At 36.7% G+C, this 17,214-nt stretch overlaps 1 protein-coding gene across 1 annotated transcript; it reads left to right on the top strand.

Annotated features, from left to right (window-relative positions):
• Positions 1-13,708: 13,708 nt before the first annotated feature.
• LOC113859603 lies at positions 13,709-16,496 on the top strand. Its single transcript, XM_027492332.1, has 7 exons — positions 13,709-14,359; positions 14,409-14,601; positions 14,705-15,050; positions 15,342-15,461; positions 15,557-15,905; positions 16,050-16,271; positions 16,302-16,496. The coding sequence occupies exons 1-7, from the start codon at positions 13,709-13,711 to the stop codon at positions 16,494-16,496; spliced, it is 2,076 nt and encodes a 691-aa protein (XP_027348133.1).
• Positions 16,497-17,214: the final 718 nt, after the last annotated feature.

Raw genomic sequence — 17,214 nt, 5'->3', positions numbered from 1 at the left:
ATGCGTGGAAGTCAGTTAACCTTAACCATATTCAAGAGTTTTCCAATAGCTTGAATGTGTGTGACCTTTAGGATGTAGAGGCTAAGCTAAGTGTAACCCATTTAACTAGCAGAAAGAAAATCTAAAAGAAAGGATTGATAAGACTGTAGTTAATGAACCTTGGCGTCTTTTATTTTAAGCTAGTTCCCTTATACATATCTCTTTATTAAATTTTGATTACTTTGACTCAAAATTAGAAATAGGGACAATTTTAAAGAAAGGGACAGGAGTTTTAAATTTTTTGCCACGATTGCTCATGATTATTTCTCTAACCAAGTCAAGACTTGTTGAATTTCTCTAGTCTTTGGAATGAAAATGTAGCTTGATTTAAATCTAATATTTCTAAGTGAAATAAGTATATTTTTATGAATATTTTTAATAAGAAAAATTGTATGTTGAATAGAATTTAGGGTATCTCTAATAAATTAGCTTCTGATGACAACCCTGTTCTCACTAACCTAATGTCCTCTCTAAGGAAAGATTATCAACAAATTCTAGACTAAGAGGAAATCTTCTAATACATCATTTTAGATCTAGTTGAATTAGGTTAGAGGATAGAAATAATAGTTTTTTTCTATATGGCTATTGTAATTCATAGATAAAAGTATTTGGTAGAGGCCTTAAAAAATGATAAAAATGGCTAGGAGTATGACCCTTTAAAATTAAAATCCATGGCCTTGGCCTTGTTTAAAAGTTTATATTCTCATAAAAAATCCTATGCTTCTTATCTGAACAACATAACTTCGTTCCCCCCTCTTAGGAATTATAATAAAGATAAACTTTACTATAGCCTATCCACGAATGAAGTAAGAGCCTCTTTGTTTAGCATTGAGAATTTCAAATCCCTTAGCCTTGATGTGTTGCATGCTATTTTCTTTAAAAGTTAGCAAAATATGTTGGCCCCTTCTATTTTTAACTTTGTTTTAGACATTTTCAATAACCCTAAGAATATAGCTGTCGTGAATGAAATTACCATTACCCTAATCCCTGAGTCTGAGAACCTTGAATACATTAGAAATTTCACACCTATCTCTTTATGTAAAGTGAGTTATAAAATTGTTACTAAATTGTTAACCAACAAGATTAAGGAATCATTGCCTCACCTAATGTCTGCTAACCAAACAAGCTTTATTCAAGGGAAACAAGGCACTGATAATGCCCTTATCTTTTTATGAACTCCTGCATTTTTTTTGCCAAATTAAAAAGAAGAAGTGGTTATATGATTATGAAATTGATTTAGAGAAGACATATGATAGGCTTAAATGAGGTTTTACTGTTAATACCCTTCAAAAAATTAGGCTAAAATATGAATTAGTGAATCTTATTCATTAGTGAATATCCTCAGTTTTTGTGTTTATTAACTAGAATAATAGTAACACACAACCTTTTAGCCCAACTAGAGGTATTAGACAGGGGATCCCATTTCCTCCTATATTTTTTGTTATGCATACAAAGATTGGTCTATTTAATCTAAGATAGGATTGTAGGCTAGGATTGAGTTCCCATTTCTTTCAGTAGTCTTGGCCTTAATATTTCTCACTTATTCTTTACTGATGACATAATTTTAGTGGCCAAGCCTAACCAGCACCAAGCTAGTATTATCTAAAGTGTCCTAATTGAACTTTGTCTTGCTTTAGGTCTCTTAGTTAATCATGATAAATCCTCCATATTTTTCTCTAACAATATTGATCTTATTATTGCTTAGGAAATTAGAAATTATTTAGGAATTAAAGGTTCTAATACCTAGGTATCCCTATTATGAATAAAAAAACCTAGCAGAAAAAATTTCACTTTCACTATTGATAAAATTAGGAAAAAGTTTGCTTTATAGAAGATGAATACTTTATCCTTAGCTAGGAGACTTATTTAGGCTCAATCTTACTTCATGACCATCCCTTCTTATACAATTCAAATTATGTTCATCCTTAGCTTTGTGTGTAAGGAAATTAATAGTATGTGCAAAATTTCATTTAGGGCTCTTTAGGAAAAAGAAAATGTCATTTAATCAGTTTAGACAAAATATGTAAGCCTAAAAGTGTTGGAGGTTAGGTTTTAGGGACCTTTCTCTGCTTAATAAAACTTACATGATGAAACTACTATGGAGATTGGTTAAATCTCCAATGAGTTATGGGCCAAGGTCATGGATAAAACGTATAAATTTAGCTTTGGTAAGAAACATAATTTAGGCAATAATTTGAAGTCCTCTCATCTATGGAGGAATACAATTGTTGTCTAGGATACCTTTTCTCAGGGGTTGAGATAGGTTATTGGTGATGGATTATCAGGCAAAGTTTGGGGACAATTAGATTCCACATGTATAAAACCTGTTTAAGTTTGCCTTGTGATCTATCCCAGAGGAGGAGCTAGATATTTTTGTGGCTTTCTTCTTTGTTTAGCAGAATTAGGATTGGTCTAGGATTACGAAAGTTCTCCTTACTCCCATTTAAGTCCATTACTTAGGTCAAGACCCTTGATGTGAGGAGAGGTCATGACCTTATCTTTTAGAATCTCTCAAACACTGAATTATTTTTAATTAAAATTACTTATAATTAATTTAATATTTCTAATCAACAATATGATATTACTAAAAATATCTTCAAAATATTCTGGAAGTGAGATGAGCCTCTTAGAATTGTTTTATTTTTATGAAAGGTGTCTCATAGCGGGTTGTTCCCTTCTTTGCCCTAGTTGTTATATGATGATTCACATTTTGTACTCACATTTATAGCCTTATTACATCTTCCAAAATATCTTTCCTTTTTTATTTATTTCATTTAGCATGTTTTTGCATTTCTTGCATTAAATTAGAGATTTTATAAATACTTGTTATCTTTAATTTATATTTCATATTTTCGCTATTCTGACATTTGTTCACTACTTCGGCCATAACCTTTTATGTAGATCTTCTTTTTGGCTGATTCTTTCTGCAATCTATTCCTCACTTCCTAGGCTTCAATTGGGACGTATGGATCGTGCTGTTTGAAGTTTAGAGCTATTTTCTATTAATTTTTGAATTTTAGACTTAAAACATACATTTTATATTTAGGGTTTTTATTTAGGGCTTTATTATAATTACTTGCAGAGGCCTTGACCCATTTATTTCTGTTTTCATTTAAGACTAGTATATATAGGAGTCAAAAGGTTGATGTTGCATCATCTCTCTTTTTTCACCTCTCTTCCTTTCCCTTTCATAATTTTGTTTTTGGATAAAGACTTTTTCCCATTTTTGAGAGAAAATCCTTTTTCGTTCCATTTGCTTACCTCTTTTCAGATTCTGCTGCATTTTAAATTATTTGTTTCTCGCGAATCATCTCATGTCAAGTGTGAATTGCAAGATCAATTGATCATTCCGAGTTTGTCTTTCTACTTTTTCGTAATTCTTGATTAAGATTGGTGCATGCATAATTCGATTGAAATTGGTTTTATTCTTGAGTGTAATATTGATTGATTGATTCTTTTACATTTGAGATTTAGCGAAATTTGGTATAGTAATCCTAGTTTGCGTCTATGATTTGTGATTTCAATTTGTGGTTTTAATTCTTGTTTTTGTTTTTCAATTCATTTTGTGTTTTGTTTTTGTTTTCATTTTCCAATTCATTTTCATTTTCCAATTCTTTTTCCAATTCATTTTGTTTTCAATTTGTGTTTGTTTTTGTTTTTCTGGATTAAATGAAATTCATTTTAAGTTTTTAGATCTGTTTTCAAATTTTAAATTCATTTTCAGTTTTAGATTCGTTTTCAAATTTTAAATTTGTTTTCAGTTTTAGGTTCGTTTTCATTTAAATTCAATAAAATTGCTTTTGTTTTAAATTCATCTTTAAATCATGAAACCCCCCAAATTAACTACCTTTGCATGTTTAAAATTGAAAATAGAATGAATTTGTGTCCATGTGAGATGACCTAGGTTTGCTCTCTCTATATTACAAAATAAATTAAAAAATCTAGTTTTATTTGCCATCATTACGACATGGAGGTCAAAATGGCGTTGTTGTTGGGGATACAAGTCATTTTGTTTTAATTTTATTGTGTGCGCTAATTGCTTTATTTAATTTCTTACGTTGTTTGTTTGCGTCGATTGCGTCATTTGCTTTTGTGTTTCATCGTTTTCGTCGCTAGTGTAGGTTACTATTCACTATATTTTAGAAAAATTAATTAAAAAGTTAAAGATTGAATTTTGAGTTGAATTTTTGTGTCCACATTTCTTTTAGTGTTCTTTAGATAGTAGAGTTGGCGAATTTGCAAAAAGAGTCGTAGAAAAAAAGATACAGGTGAGTAGCAAAGAAAAAATTGTCAAAACTTAAAATAGACATAACTTTGGCTAGGAAACTCAGAATTGACATTATTGCATATGTATTTGGGGTAGAAAAAAATTTCCTATCCACTACAACCACTTTGTTAGTTAAGGTTGCCTAGATTTTCAAAAATTGCCTGTTTTCTAAATTTTTTTATTTTATACTATTTATTTACCTATTTTTCTTGATTTTAGGCATCTAGTTTATATAGTTGTGCATTTCAAAAAATTTTGAAAATTTTTGTGGTGTTATACCAAAAAAGGATTTATTAAGGCTTCACTTCATCCATATCTCATATTTTCATCGTATTTACTTTGTAAATTAACATTGTTCACTCAGTGAGTGCTTATTAAGCGCATGATGTTCTTAGTGATTCTAACTGTGCATGACGAGGTACACTGTATCCATTAGATCTTGAGATTGAGAGGACACGTTCAGGGCTTTAGAGATTACAACAAAGAGAGTGCAGTACAAGACAGATGGCTGCAAACTACCACTAAGAGAGAACCTTAAAAGAGTTAGTTGCCCTTAATGTTGGCCACCAGCCACTTTGCAGCCTAGTGCCTCAGTTACAAGAAGGCGCAACCACCTATAAATTAAAGTCTGGTTTGATATATTTGCTACCTAAATTTCACAAACTAGTAGGAGAAGATCCATACAAACACTTGATGGAGTTCCATGTAGTTTGCTTTACTATGCAGCCATTAGATGTGCCTGAACACTTTGTAAAGATGAAGACATTTCTATTCTCACTTTGTGATGTGGCCAAGGATTGACTTTACTTGTAGCTAACACCAATTAATACTTGGAATGACATGAAGAGGAGATTCTTAGAGAAGTTCTTTCTTGCCTCCAAAACTGCAGCAATCAGAAAAGAAATAAGTGGGATTAGGCAACTGTAAGGAGAGATTTTGTATGAGTATTGGGAGAGGTTTAATAGACTTTATGAAACCTGTCTGAATCACCAAATTAATGAGCAATTATTAATCCAGCATTTTTATGAAGGTTTACTTCCTATGAAGAGGAGAATGATTGATGCGGCTAGTGGAGGAGCTTTGGTGGATAAGACTCCTGTAGCTGCAAGGTATTTAATTTCCAATAAGGTAGAGAACTCACAGTGGTTCAGTTCTAGGAGTGCGACTAGATCTGTGCATGAAACAGCAACTAGCAATGTGGCTGCAGTAGATAATCAAAGGCTGGAAAATAAGCTTGCGGAGTTAACTTCATTGGTGAGGCAACTAGCAATGAGATAGGCAGTGCCATAGACACCACAGACATGTGGTATATGCTCAGGTGATCCTTACGCAGATGCTTTTCCTCAGCTGCAAGAGACATCCTGTGCACATTCTCATGTGGTGGTAAATATACATCCTCCATACCAATAGCAGCAGTATAATCCATTTGCACCTACATATAACCCAGGATAGAGGGATCATCCTAATCCGTGATATGGTCCAGGCCCAGCACAACATCAGCAGAGGTATAATTACCAATAACCGCAGCCTGTGCAGCATCCTGCCCACCACTAGCCAGCACAGCAGCAGTCGAAATACACTCCTCCTCCTCCTAGACAGCAAGCTCCACAACAGCCACCCTTACAGCAACCTAATTTTGGCCTTTCTTTAGAACAACTGATGAACCAGATGGCCACATAGAGTCTGCAGTTCTAGCAAAATGTTTTAGCCACTATACAAGATTTGCAGACCCAAATTAGGTAATTAGCTACCTCAGTGAATAATTTACAGCAGCAAGGGTTTGGAACATTACTGTCTCAAACTGTAGTGAATTCTAAAGGTAATGTGAGTGCTATCACTTTGAGAAGTGGCAAAGAGTTGAATAGCAGCCTAGTGTAGGCCAATCCAGCCTAGTCCAGAGCAGATGTCATAGAGAAGTTTGTATAACAACAAGAGATCCCTCTTCTATTTCCATTCATAGCTTCTACATCAAAGCGAGTGGAGTCTGATCAAGAGCTATTGGATACCTTCAAAAAGGTGGAAATAAATATGCCGCTGTTAGATGTCTTTAAATAGATTTTTAGGTATGCAAAATTTCTGAAGGAGCTGTGTACATATAAGAAGAATTTGAAGAAGAGGGTAGTCCAAACAGTCTCATCCCTGTCTCAGCGCAGCCTTCCACAGAAATGTGATGATCCATGCACATTCTCCGTATCCTGTACTATTGGAGAAGCAACCTTTATTAATGCCTTGCTGGACTTGGGAGCTTCCATTAATGTCATGCCATTAGCTGTGTATAAAATACTACAATTGGGAGACTTGAAGCCAACCAGTGTGATCATTCAATTGGCAAACCACAACCTAGCTCAGCCTTTGGGAGTGCTTGAAGATGTGTTGGTAAACGTCAACCAGTTAATTTTTCCAGCTAACTTCTATATTCGTAATATGCAGGATGAGAATTTTACATTGATTCTGTGGAGGCTATTCTTAATGACTGCAAGGACCTAGATTGATGTTCATACACACACATTATCCATGGAGTTTGGAGAGGACACAATTCACTTTAATATTTTTGAAGTCATGAGACACCTAGCTGAATGTCATTCCATAATTGTTGATCATTCTATTTTTCTTATTGATGTTGCAGAAAATAATAAAAATATTGATGTGTGTACAGAAGTAGATCTAGGAGTAGATTTAGACATAGACTTTGAGATTTTGCACTATTTACAGTTTTCTGATTTGGATATTGATGTAATTCCTAGCTGCACTTGTGACAGTGGCGTATGTGTCATATGTGCTAAGATTTATACTGCTATATCCTCTATTTTGCATTCCCTTGCAGGTGCAGATTCTAATATTTCTATGAATGTTGAAGTTTCACAGTTTCTTTCATCATCCATACAGCAGCAGCCACCACTAGAGCTGAAGCCCTTGCCAGACCACCTCAAGTATGCCTATTTGGATACAAAACAGAGGCTTTCAGTAATCATTTCCACCAGCTTGCGTGAGGACCAGGAGGAAAAGCTGCTGAATGTTCTGAGAGTGCACAAGAAAGCCATTGGCTAATATCCCTAGAATCAGCCTAGCTATGTGCATGCATAAGATTCTGTTAGAGAATGAGTCTAAACCTATGAGACAGCCTAAAAAAAGACTCAATTCCACCATTCTTGATATAGTGAAGGAGGAGGTGATCAAACTACTGATAGATGGAATCATCTATCCCATTTCAGATAGCACGAGTCTCATCTGTGCAAGTGGTGCCTAAGAAGTATGGGTTAACAGTTGTGTAGAACCAGGAGAATGATTTAGTTCCCACTAGAGTGGCTAACAAATGGAGAGTATGCATTGATTATATACGGCTCAACCAGGCTACCAGGAAGGACTACTTCCCTCTCTCATTCATTGATCAGGTTATAGAGAGGTTGGCAAGTAAGTCTCACTACTATTTTTTGGATGATTTTTCTAGTTACATGCAAATACACATTGCTCTTGAGGACCAACACAAAATCATATTAACCTGCCCTTTTAGCACTTTTACATATAAAAGAATGTCTTTTGGTTTGTGCAATGCACCAACTACTTTTCAGCGATGTATGTTGAGTATGTTTTTCGATCTGATTGAAAATTGCATGGAGGTGTTTATGGATGATTTTACAGTTTATGGTTCCTCGTTTGATTCATGCTTGCATAGTTTGACCAAAGTTTTAGGCAGATGTGTTGAGAATAACCTTGTACTTAATTGTGAAAAATGCCATTTTATGGTAATAGAGGGTGTAGTCTTAGGACATCTTGTTTTTGAGAGAGGAATACAAGTTGATAAAGCTAAAATTGACGTTATTACCTCTCTATCTTACCTCGTTTCTGTGCAGGAGGTGTTTTCTTTTCTTAGACATGCAAGTTTTTACAGGAGATTCATTAGAGATTTTAGCAAGATTTCCCTGCCACTGTCCAATCTTCTGTAGAAGGATGTGCCATTCATATTTTCTGATTCGTATAAGGAGGCATTTGAGGAGTTGAAGAGGAGACTTACCATATCCCTATCATGTAGCCACTAGATTGGGAGCTCCCTTTTGAGTTGATGTGTGATGCCTTAGATTATGCACTTGGAGCTGTATCATCACAGAGGGTAGGTAAATTTTCACATGTCATAGCTTATGCCTCTAGAACTCTTGATGCAGCTCAGGTAAATTATACCACTACTGAAAAGGAGATTTTAGTCATTGTGTTCACATTAGATAAATTTTGCTCTTATCTGCTTAGCTCCAGAATAACTGTCTTTACAGATCATGCTCCTTTGAAATTCCTACTGAAGAAGCCAGATACAAAACCCATATTACTCAAGTGATGCTTCTCCTACAGGATTTTGATATTGATATTAAAAACAAAAGTGGTGTGTTGAATCAGGTTGCTGATCACCTTAGCCGTATTAAAGGGATAACAAATCCTTTACTCATTCGTGATCACTTTCCTGATGATTATCTGTTTGCTCTGTACTCTGTAGATTCTGTACCTTGTTTTGCAGATATTGTTAATTATTTGGTTACTTCTGTTGTACCTCCTTATGCATCTAAATCTCAGGTTAATAAGCTTAAAAGTGATGCTAAATATTATATTTGGGATGATCCATATCTGTGAAAATTTTGAAGTGATCAGGTTATCCGTAAGTGTGTTCCTGACCATGAGTTTTAGGATATTCTACATTTCTATCATAACACATCTGTAGGAGGCCATCTTGGACCACAAAGGACAGCTAGGAGGGTATTGGACAACGGATTCTATCCCACCATCTTTAGGGATGCACCCAGATTTTCTGAGAGCTGTGATATATGTCAGAAAGCAGGAGGGACCATCACCTAGAGGAATGAGATACCTCAGTAGCCTATTATCTTCTATGAGATTTTTGATGTTTGGGGTATGGATTTCATGGGTCCTTTTCTTGTTTCTTCTATATATTCTTACATTTTACTTGCTGTTGATTATGTTTCCAGATGGGTAGAGGCAAAGGCCACCAGGACTAACGATTCTAGGGTTGTTTCAGATTTTCTCTAGACTAACATATTTTGCAAGTTTAGTGTGCCTAAGGTTGTCATTAGTGATTAGGGAAGCCACTTTTGTAACAGGACCATAGCAGCATTGTTTCAGAAGTATGGGGTGAGATACAGAATTGCTACACCATATCATCCCCAAACTAATGGGCAAGTTGAGGTATTTAATAGAGAAGTCAAGCATCTATTGCAAAAGTTGGTTCACCCTAACAGGAAAGACTAAAGTAAGTTACTGGATGATGCTTTTTGGGCTCAGAGAACATTTTATCGGACACCACTAGGCATGTCTCCATTTCATGTAGTGTTTGGTAAAACATGTCACCTTCCAGTAGAAATTAAGCATCGATCATATTGGGCAGTGAAGAGTTGTAACATGACACTTGAGCAGGTTGGAAAAGAAAGAAAACTTCAAATTTAGGAGCTTGATGAGATACCTTACAGGCCTATGAGAACTCTAGGATGTATAAAGAAAAAGTCAAAAAATTCCATGCTATAAAAATTCTGAGGAAAGAGTTCTCTCTGGGACAGAAAGTGTTACTGTTTAACTCTCGTTTGAAACTAATTGCAGGTAAGTTTCGATCTAGATAGGATGGACCTTTTGTGATTACTAATAGTTTTTCTCATGGTGTTGTTGAAATTAAGGAGGAAGCTACTGACAGAGTTTTTAAAGTTAATGGTCACTAGTTGAAACTATTCCAGGAAAGCAAACCTATGGAGAAAGCAAACCTTTTGTGTCTGATCAATTGGATTTTTATAACATTATTTCCTCTAATTCCATGCTCATTAATCCTCTTTTGTGCCTAATTGGTTGAATTAGATCATTTTATGATGTTTGGATTCTATTTGAGCTTTATTTAATTTTTTCAGTATTTGGCAAATTTTGATACTGCTTTGGATTCTGGAACATATCTTGAGTTGTAAAACTCCTTTCATTTTGATTCTTGATTTGTAGGAAAGCTAAGAGAAAGGTGCACAATTGCTATGAAGAGGTCAGAAACCAATTCTGATGATAAGAAGATGAAACTGGGCCTAGAAGAAGTTGAAACGCTACAGTCGCGGATCCTGAGCAAGGTGCAGTATTTGGGCCATATCTCAGTTCACAGATATCTAATTAAGCCTATTCCAGTGGCGTTTTGAAGCTAACATCCAAGGATAAAATTGTCCTTTAGGCCACGAACCAAAAAGAGGCCGTTTTAATAGCAAAAAAAATGGAACAAAGTGACGAACAAAATTTTGAATTTGGAATTTTGAATTTTAAGTTTTTTTTTTTTTGGCTCCTCACTTTTCTTCTTCCTCTCTCTTCTCTCTGTTTTCGTTTTTTTTCCCCTTTCATATATTGTTTCCCTCCATCCATGTAGGCTTAGATTCTCATCTGATTCAAGGATTAAAAGAGATGTGACACTCTTGAGGATTGATTGATCGCACATTGGCATAAATTCAAAACAATTTTGGGTTTCATCTATTCCTTATTCTCTCCCTTTTGTTAATTATATTTTCGAATTGAAGTTATTCGTTTGGATTGATGATTATGCATGTGGTTAATTACGTATTATTCAATTGATGTATGTAATTGAGTTTTAGGGAACATGAATTGGATTTTCAGGTTTGAAAACTACGATTAACGACATTGGTAAATTAAATTGGCACAATTCAATTAGGTTCTAGAGTTTTCTGAATTTTAATTAATTATGTGCTAATCGAATGCATGAAGGTCTTCATATGAATGCTGAGTTCGAATTGAGGTTTCATTCGGATTCATTGTTAATTACCGAATTGTTTGTTGATGTACTCTCTTAAAAATCCGATGATAGAGTAGTCATTTTTCTTCTTAATTCTTGGATTTGAATTTCAATTTCTGTTCATTCTTTATTCTAATTATAATTAAGTGCATTTTTGTTTCCTTTATAAACAAACTCCACCCGTCTTATACACTCTCCAAATAGATTAATTTGCCATTGTGATTCTTTGAGAAACGACCCTAGTTGCTTACTCCGTACTATAGTAATTAGGTTTATTTTGACCCGTGTACGATCTCGTGTCAAATTGGCACTGTTGCCAGAGAATCACTGGCATTTTTAACATATTTAGAGTGTTAATCTTCCTTAGTGTGTTTTGCGTTCTGTGTCTAGCGTTTTTGCATTGAGGTATTTATTGTGAGTCTTGTAGGCAGAAATTTCACTACCAGTTCGACTTTGGAGTTTGAGGCTGAATTTTGGTGTCCAAATAGCATTCATCACGCTGATCAGCTTTGTCCAAAGGAGCTCCTATAAATTCCTTCATCTGGTAGGTGTTTTTCTACAAAAAGGTAAAAAGATAATTTTTTTAGCGACTAACTCGGATTGAGCTGAAACTTGGTCAGACATTACAGAAAAATTCAGGGATCAATACCACACAATTTAGGGACTAAATTGAGTGGTGCACCCCTTAAATTCCAAAATTCCATCGTTTAGATCACTTGTTCAATTTTTTTAATATTCTAGGATTTTAAAAATAGTGAAAAAAATTTCAAAAATAGGAAATTTTATTTCTAGTACTTCTGTGGTGGTCCTATATTTTAAAAAAATTATTTCGTTGGTTTTATTTCCCTATTAGCATTCTGTCGGCATATTGTGTGTCTATCATTCTTATGTGTCTGATGTTGCATGACATGAGCTAAGCCTGGTGAATTGCATCCTTTTAATTCTGAAATTGATAGGACATTTCATCATTTAATTAGAACACATAAAAGGCTTACCTTTACTAATATTCAAGTTGATAACAGTGTAGGTTTTATTAGTAGGGTTAATCATTCTGTTTTTGTGCATTCTGATTTCAATGTGATAATAGTGTAGGTTCTATTAGTAATGTTAATCATTCTGTTTTTGTGCATTTTGATTCCGAGGATATTATTAATATGGCTAATAGAACTTTGAAGGAACTTGCAGCACCTGATGTTAACTATCACGCTTTGGCAATTCAGTATCCGAATTTGGATGCAGACTTTGAGCTCAAGTCAGGGCTGATACACCTGCTGCCCAAGTTTCATGGTTTAGCTGGTGAAGACCCTCACAGGCACTTGAAGGAATTCTATGTGGTGTGCTCAACCATGAAACCGCATGGAGTGGAGGAGGACCATATCAAGCTGAGGGCATTTCCTTTTTCTTTGGATGGATCTGCCAAGGATTGGTTGTACTACTTGCATCCTGGTTCCATCACAAGCTGGAAGGACATGAATAGGATGTTCTTAGAGAAGTTCTTCCCTGCCTCAAGAGCTGCTTTTATTAGGAAAGAAATTTGTGGCATAAGGCAGATTACTGGAGAGACTCTACATGAGTATTGAGAGAGGTTCAAGAAATTGTGTGCAAGTTGTCCACACCATCAAATCAGCGACCAGCTCCTCATTCAATATTTTTACGAAGGTTTTATGCTAATGGACAGAAGTATGGTTGATGCTGCTTCTGGAGGGGATCTGATAGACAAAACTCCCACTGCAGCTCGTGAATTGATTACAAACATGGCTGCCAATGCACAACAGTTTGGTACCCGAGCCATGGTGTCTATAAGAGGAGTGAATGAAGTAAAGACCTCTGATACAAACCAGCAAAGGATGGAGAACAGAATAGAAAAGTTGACAACTTTTGTGAGGCATTTGGCATTCGGTCAGACACAACAACCTCAGCAGTCCATTCCAGCAAGCATTTGTGGAATTTGCTGTGTACCAGGTCACGCAACAGATCAATGTCCACAGATGCAAGAAACCAATGAAATAGTTGCTAAAATTTTTCTTGGAAAACCTTTCCAACAGCAGCAGCAAAGGAATTATGACCCATTTTCCAATACATACAATCCCGGATGGAGAGATCACCCGAATCTGAGGTATGGTAATTCTAATCAGTTCCAGCAGCAGCAACAACAACCTCAATATCAGTTCAGGCACCATGCTGCAGAACCAAACGTGAGGCAGCAATATTCACAGCAAGCTAAACTAGACCAACAACAAAGCAGTAGCTCAGAACCGAGTCTAGCAGATTTGGTAAAGCAGATGGCAACCAGCAGTGTCCAGTTTCAGCAGAGAACAGAAGCCAGCATCCAGAATCTGTAAACACAGATTGGTCAGTTGGCTACAACAGTAAATGAGCTGAAATCCCAAGGTTCTGGCAACCTTCCCTCCCAATTCGTGAGTAATCCAAGGAATGTGAGCGTCATCACTTTGAGAAGTGGCAAGCGGCTTGAAGTTCCAAATGCTGCAGCATAAAAATCAACTTCTGCAGAGATAGATGCAACTGAAGAGCAACCAGAGCCATCCAGCAAGAGAGACAGTAGCCATTCTGAACCAAACATTCCGCTGCCTTTTCCAAATAGAGTGACTCAAAACAAGAAGATAACAGAGGCAGAAATGGACAAGGAGATCATGGAAACTTTTAGGAAAGTTGAAGTCAATATTCCACTCCTAGAAGCTATCAAACAGATTCCAAAGTATGCCAAGTTTCTCAAGGACTTGTGCACTCATAGAAGACGGCTAAAGGGAAATGAAAAAGTGAGCATGGGCAGAAATGTTTCTGCCATCATTCAGTCAAGCATTCCTCCAAAATGCAAGGATCCTGGGACTTTCACCATTCCATGCATCATAGGAAGCGAGCAATTCAGTCAAGCCATGTTGGACCTTGGACCTTCAATCAATGTGATGCCCAAATCAGTCTACCAATCTTTGCACATTGGAAAGCTCAGGCCAACGGGAGTGGTGATCCAACTTGCCAACCGAAGCACAACACACCCTGAGGGAGTTTTAGAAGACGTGTTGGTAAGAGTAAATGATCTTATTTTTCCTACTGATTTTTATGTGTTAAACATGGAGAATGATGTTAATCAACCAACATTGATCTTAGGTAGGCCATTTTTGAAAACTGCTAAAACTAAGATTGATGTACACTCTGGTACTTTATCCATGGAATTTAGAGATAACAAGGTGCATTTTAAATTGCATGATGCCATAAGATATCCACCAGAAGAGCATTCTGTGTTTCATTTAGACATCATTGATACATTGGTTGGTGATATGCATTAGAATTTGTGTGCTGAGTTTCCTGAAATTGTAGGCATTAGAGATGACTTTCAATGTTCAGATTGTGATGGAATTCATGATTTATGTGCTGTTTGTGACGAATTTAACACATGGCATATATGGTTCAGAGTCTGCACAGAATTTACATGTTGATCTTGGAAGTTTAAGTTATGATGTTATTAGAACAGATTCTGATTCTAGTTTTGCAATAGTGGAAAATACTGATTGTGCACATTTTGATTATTCTGTGGGGTGCAAAAATAACTCTTATGCTAATCTTTCTGTTGTGGGATATGATAATGCTCGTGTAAGATTTTTCACACGTTGCAGGTACAGAGATTAGAAAAACAGAGCAAATTCCAAGATTAGCACCCTCTATACAAGAGCCACCCACCTTGGAGCTGAAACCTTTACCAGAAAATTTGAAGTATGTATTCTTGGCACCAAATGAGAAGCTACCAGTCATTATAGCCCAGGATTTGCAACCAGAACAAGAAGAGCAGTTGCTAAACATTCTGAGGCAGAACATAAATGCTTTAGGCTGGACATTGGCTAACATACCTAGGATTAGCCCCTCCACATGCATGCACAGAATTCAGTTAGAGGAGGGAGTAAAACTAGTGAGGCAGCCTCAGAGGAGATTGAGCCCTCTGATTCTGGTTGTGGTCAAGAAGAAGTCAGCAAGCTTCTAGCTGCTGGCATCATTTACCTAACTTCAGACAGTAAGTGGGTGAGCCCGGTGCAAGTGGTTCCAAAAAAGACCGGAATAATAGTAGTAAAGAACTCGAAGGATGAGCTAGTTCCCACAAGAGTGTAGAATAGCTAGAGGGTCTGTATTGATTACAGGAAGCTGAACCAGGCCACCAGGAAGGACCACTTCCCATTACCCTTCATTGATCAGATGTTGGAAAGATTGGCAAGTTAGTCACATTACTGTTTTCTTGATGGATTCTCTGGTTATTTTCAGATTCACATTGCACCTGAGGATCAAGAGAAGACAACCTTCACCTGTCCATTCGGTACATTTGCATACCGAAGGATGCCTTTCGGTCTATGCAATGCCCCAGGTACATTTCAGAGATGCATGGTGAGCATTTTTTCTGATTTTCTAGAGAATTGCATGGAAGTCTTCATGGATGATTTTACTGTTTATGGTACTTCATTTGATGCATGCTTGGATAGCCTTGCTAGGGTATTGAAGAGATGTGTTGAGTCTCACCTTGTTTTGAATTATGAAAAGTGTCATTTTATGGTTAGGCAAGGTGTAGTCTTAGGAGATGTTATTTCTGGTGAGGGTATAGTTGTTGATAGTTCCAAGATTGATGTTATTGCTTCTTTACCTTACCCTACATGTGTACGGGAAGTGCGTTCTTTTCTTGGTCATGCAGGTTTCTACAGGCGATTTATCCAGGATTTCAGTAAAATCACCCTTCCACTTTCTAAGCTTCTGCAGAAGGATATAGATTTCCAGTTTGATGATGAGTGCAGAAGAGCTTTTGATCAATTGAAGCGGCACCTAATTTCTGCTCCTGTCCTATAGTCACCGAACTGGGAGTATCCGTTTGAGCTCATGTGTGATGCATCAAACCTTACAGTTGGAGCTGTACTTTCCCAGAGAATTGGAAAGACCCCTCATGTCATAGCATATGCTTCCCGGACTCTGGATTCTGCATAGGCTAACTACACCACTACAGAAAAAGAGCTTCTGGCTATCATTTTTGCTTTAGATAAATTTCGTGCTTATTTGTTAGGAACTAAAGTGACTGTTTTCTCTGATCATGCAGCATTGAAGTTCCTATTGAAGAAGCCAGATGCTAAGCCCAGACTCATCAGATGGATGTTGTTGTTGCAGGAGTTTGACATAGAGATCAAGGATAAGAGTGGAGTTGAGAACCTGGTGACGGACCACTTAAGTTGAATTCCACAGACTTTGGAGCCTTTACCTATCCGTGAGAACTTTCCAGATAAGCAGCTTTTAGAGCTGCGAGGTAAGGACCCGTGGTATGCTGACTTGGTTAACTATCTAGTTGCCTCTGAATTGCCTGCTTATTTTAAAAAGCATCAGATAGAGAAACTTAGGAGTGAGGCTAAATATTATGTCTGGGATGATCCTTATTTGTGACGCATGTGTAGTGATCAGATTATTAGGCGCTGTGTGCATGAGCTTGAGATTTCTTCCATTTTGCATTTTTGTCATACACTTGCTTGTGGTGGTCACTTTGGGCCACAACGCACTGCTAGGAAGATCTTAGATGCAGGTTTTTACTAGCCCACATTGTTTCGAGATTCTTACACCTATTGTAAGAATTGTGAACAATGTCAGAAGACGGGTACTATCTCCCGTAGAAATGAAATGCCTCAACAACCATTATTGTTTTGTGAGATATTTGATGTTTGGGGTATTGATTTTATGAGTCCATTTCCTGTTTCATTTGGTTTTGTTTATATTTTGTTGGTTGTTGATTATGTCTCCAAGTGGGTGGAGGCCAAGGCCACCCAAACTGATGACTCTCATGTTGTTGTAGATTTTGTCAAATCACACATTCTTTGCAGGTTCGGAGTACCTCGGGCAATCATCACTGATCAAGGGAACCATTTCTGTAACAGGAACATGGCATCCCTACTAAAGAAATATAGTGTCACTCACAAGGTTTCAACTCCATACCATCTGCAGACTAATGGACAGGCAGAGGTATCAAATAGGGAGCTGAAACATATTCTGGAGAAAACAGTTCAGACAAACAGGAAGGATTGGAGCAAGAGACTTGAAGATGCACTATGGGCTTACCGCACCGCCTATAAGACCCCTTTGGGAATGTCTCCCTATAGAATTGTCTTTG

This window comes from Abrus precatorius, unplaced genomic scaffold (assembly GCF_003935025.1).
Source record: "Abrus precatorius isolate BTA unplaced genomic scaffold, Abrus_2018 Scaffold2, whole genome shotgun sequence".
In the NCBI taxonomy this organism is placed as follows: domain Eukaryota; kingdom Viridiplantae; phylum Streptophyta; class Magnoliopsida; order Fabales; family Fabaceae; genus Abrus; species Abrus precatorius.
Note: the sequence above shows the minus strand (reverse complement) of the source record. Positions and strands in the feature narration are given on the sequence as shown.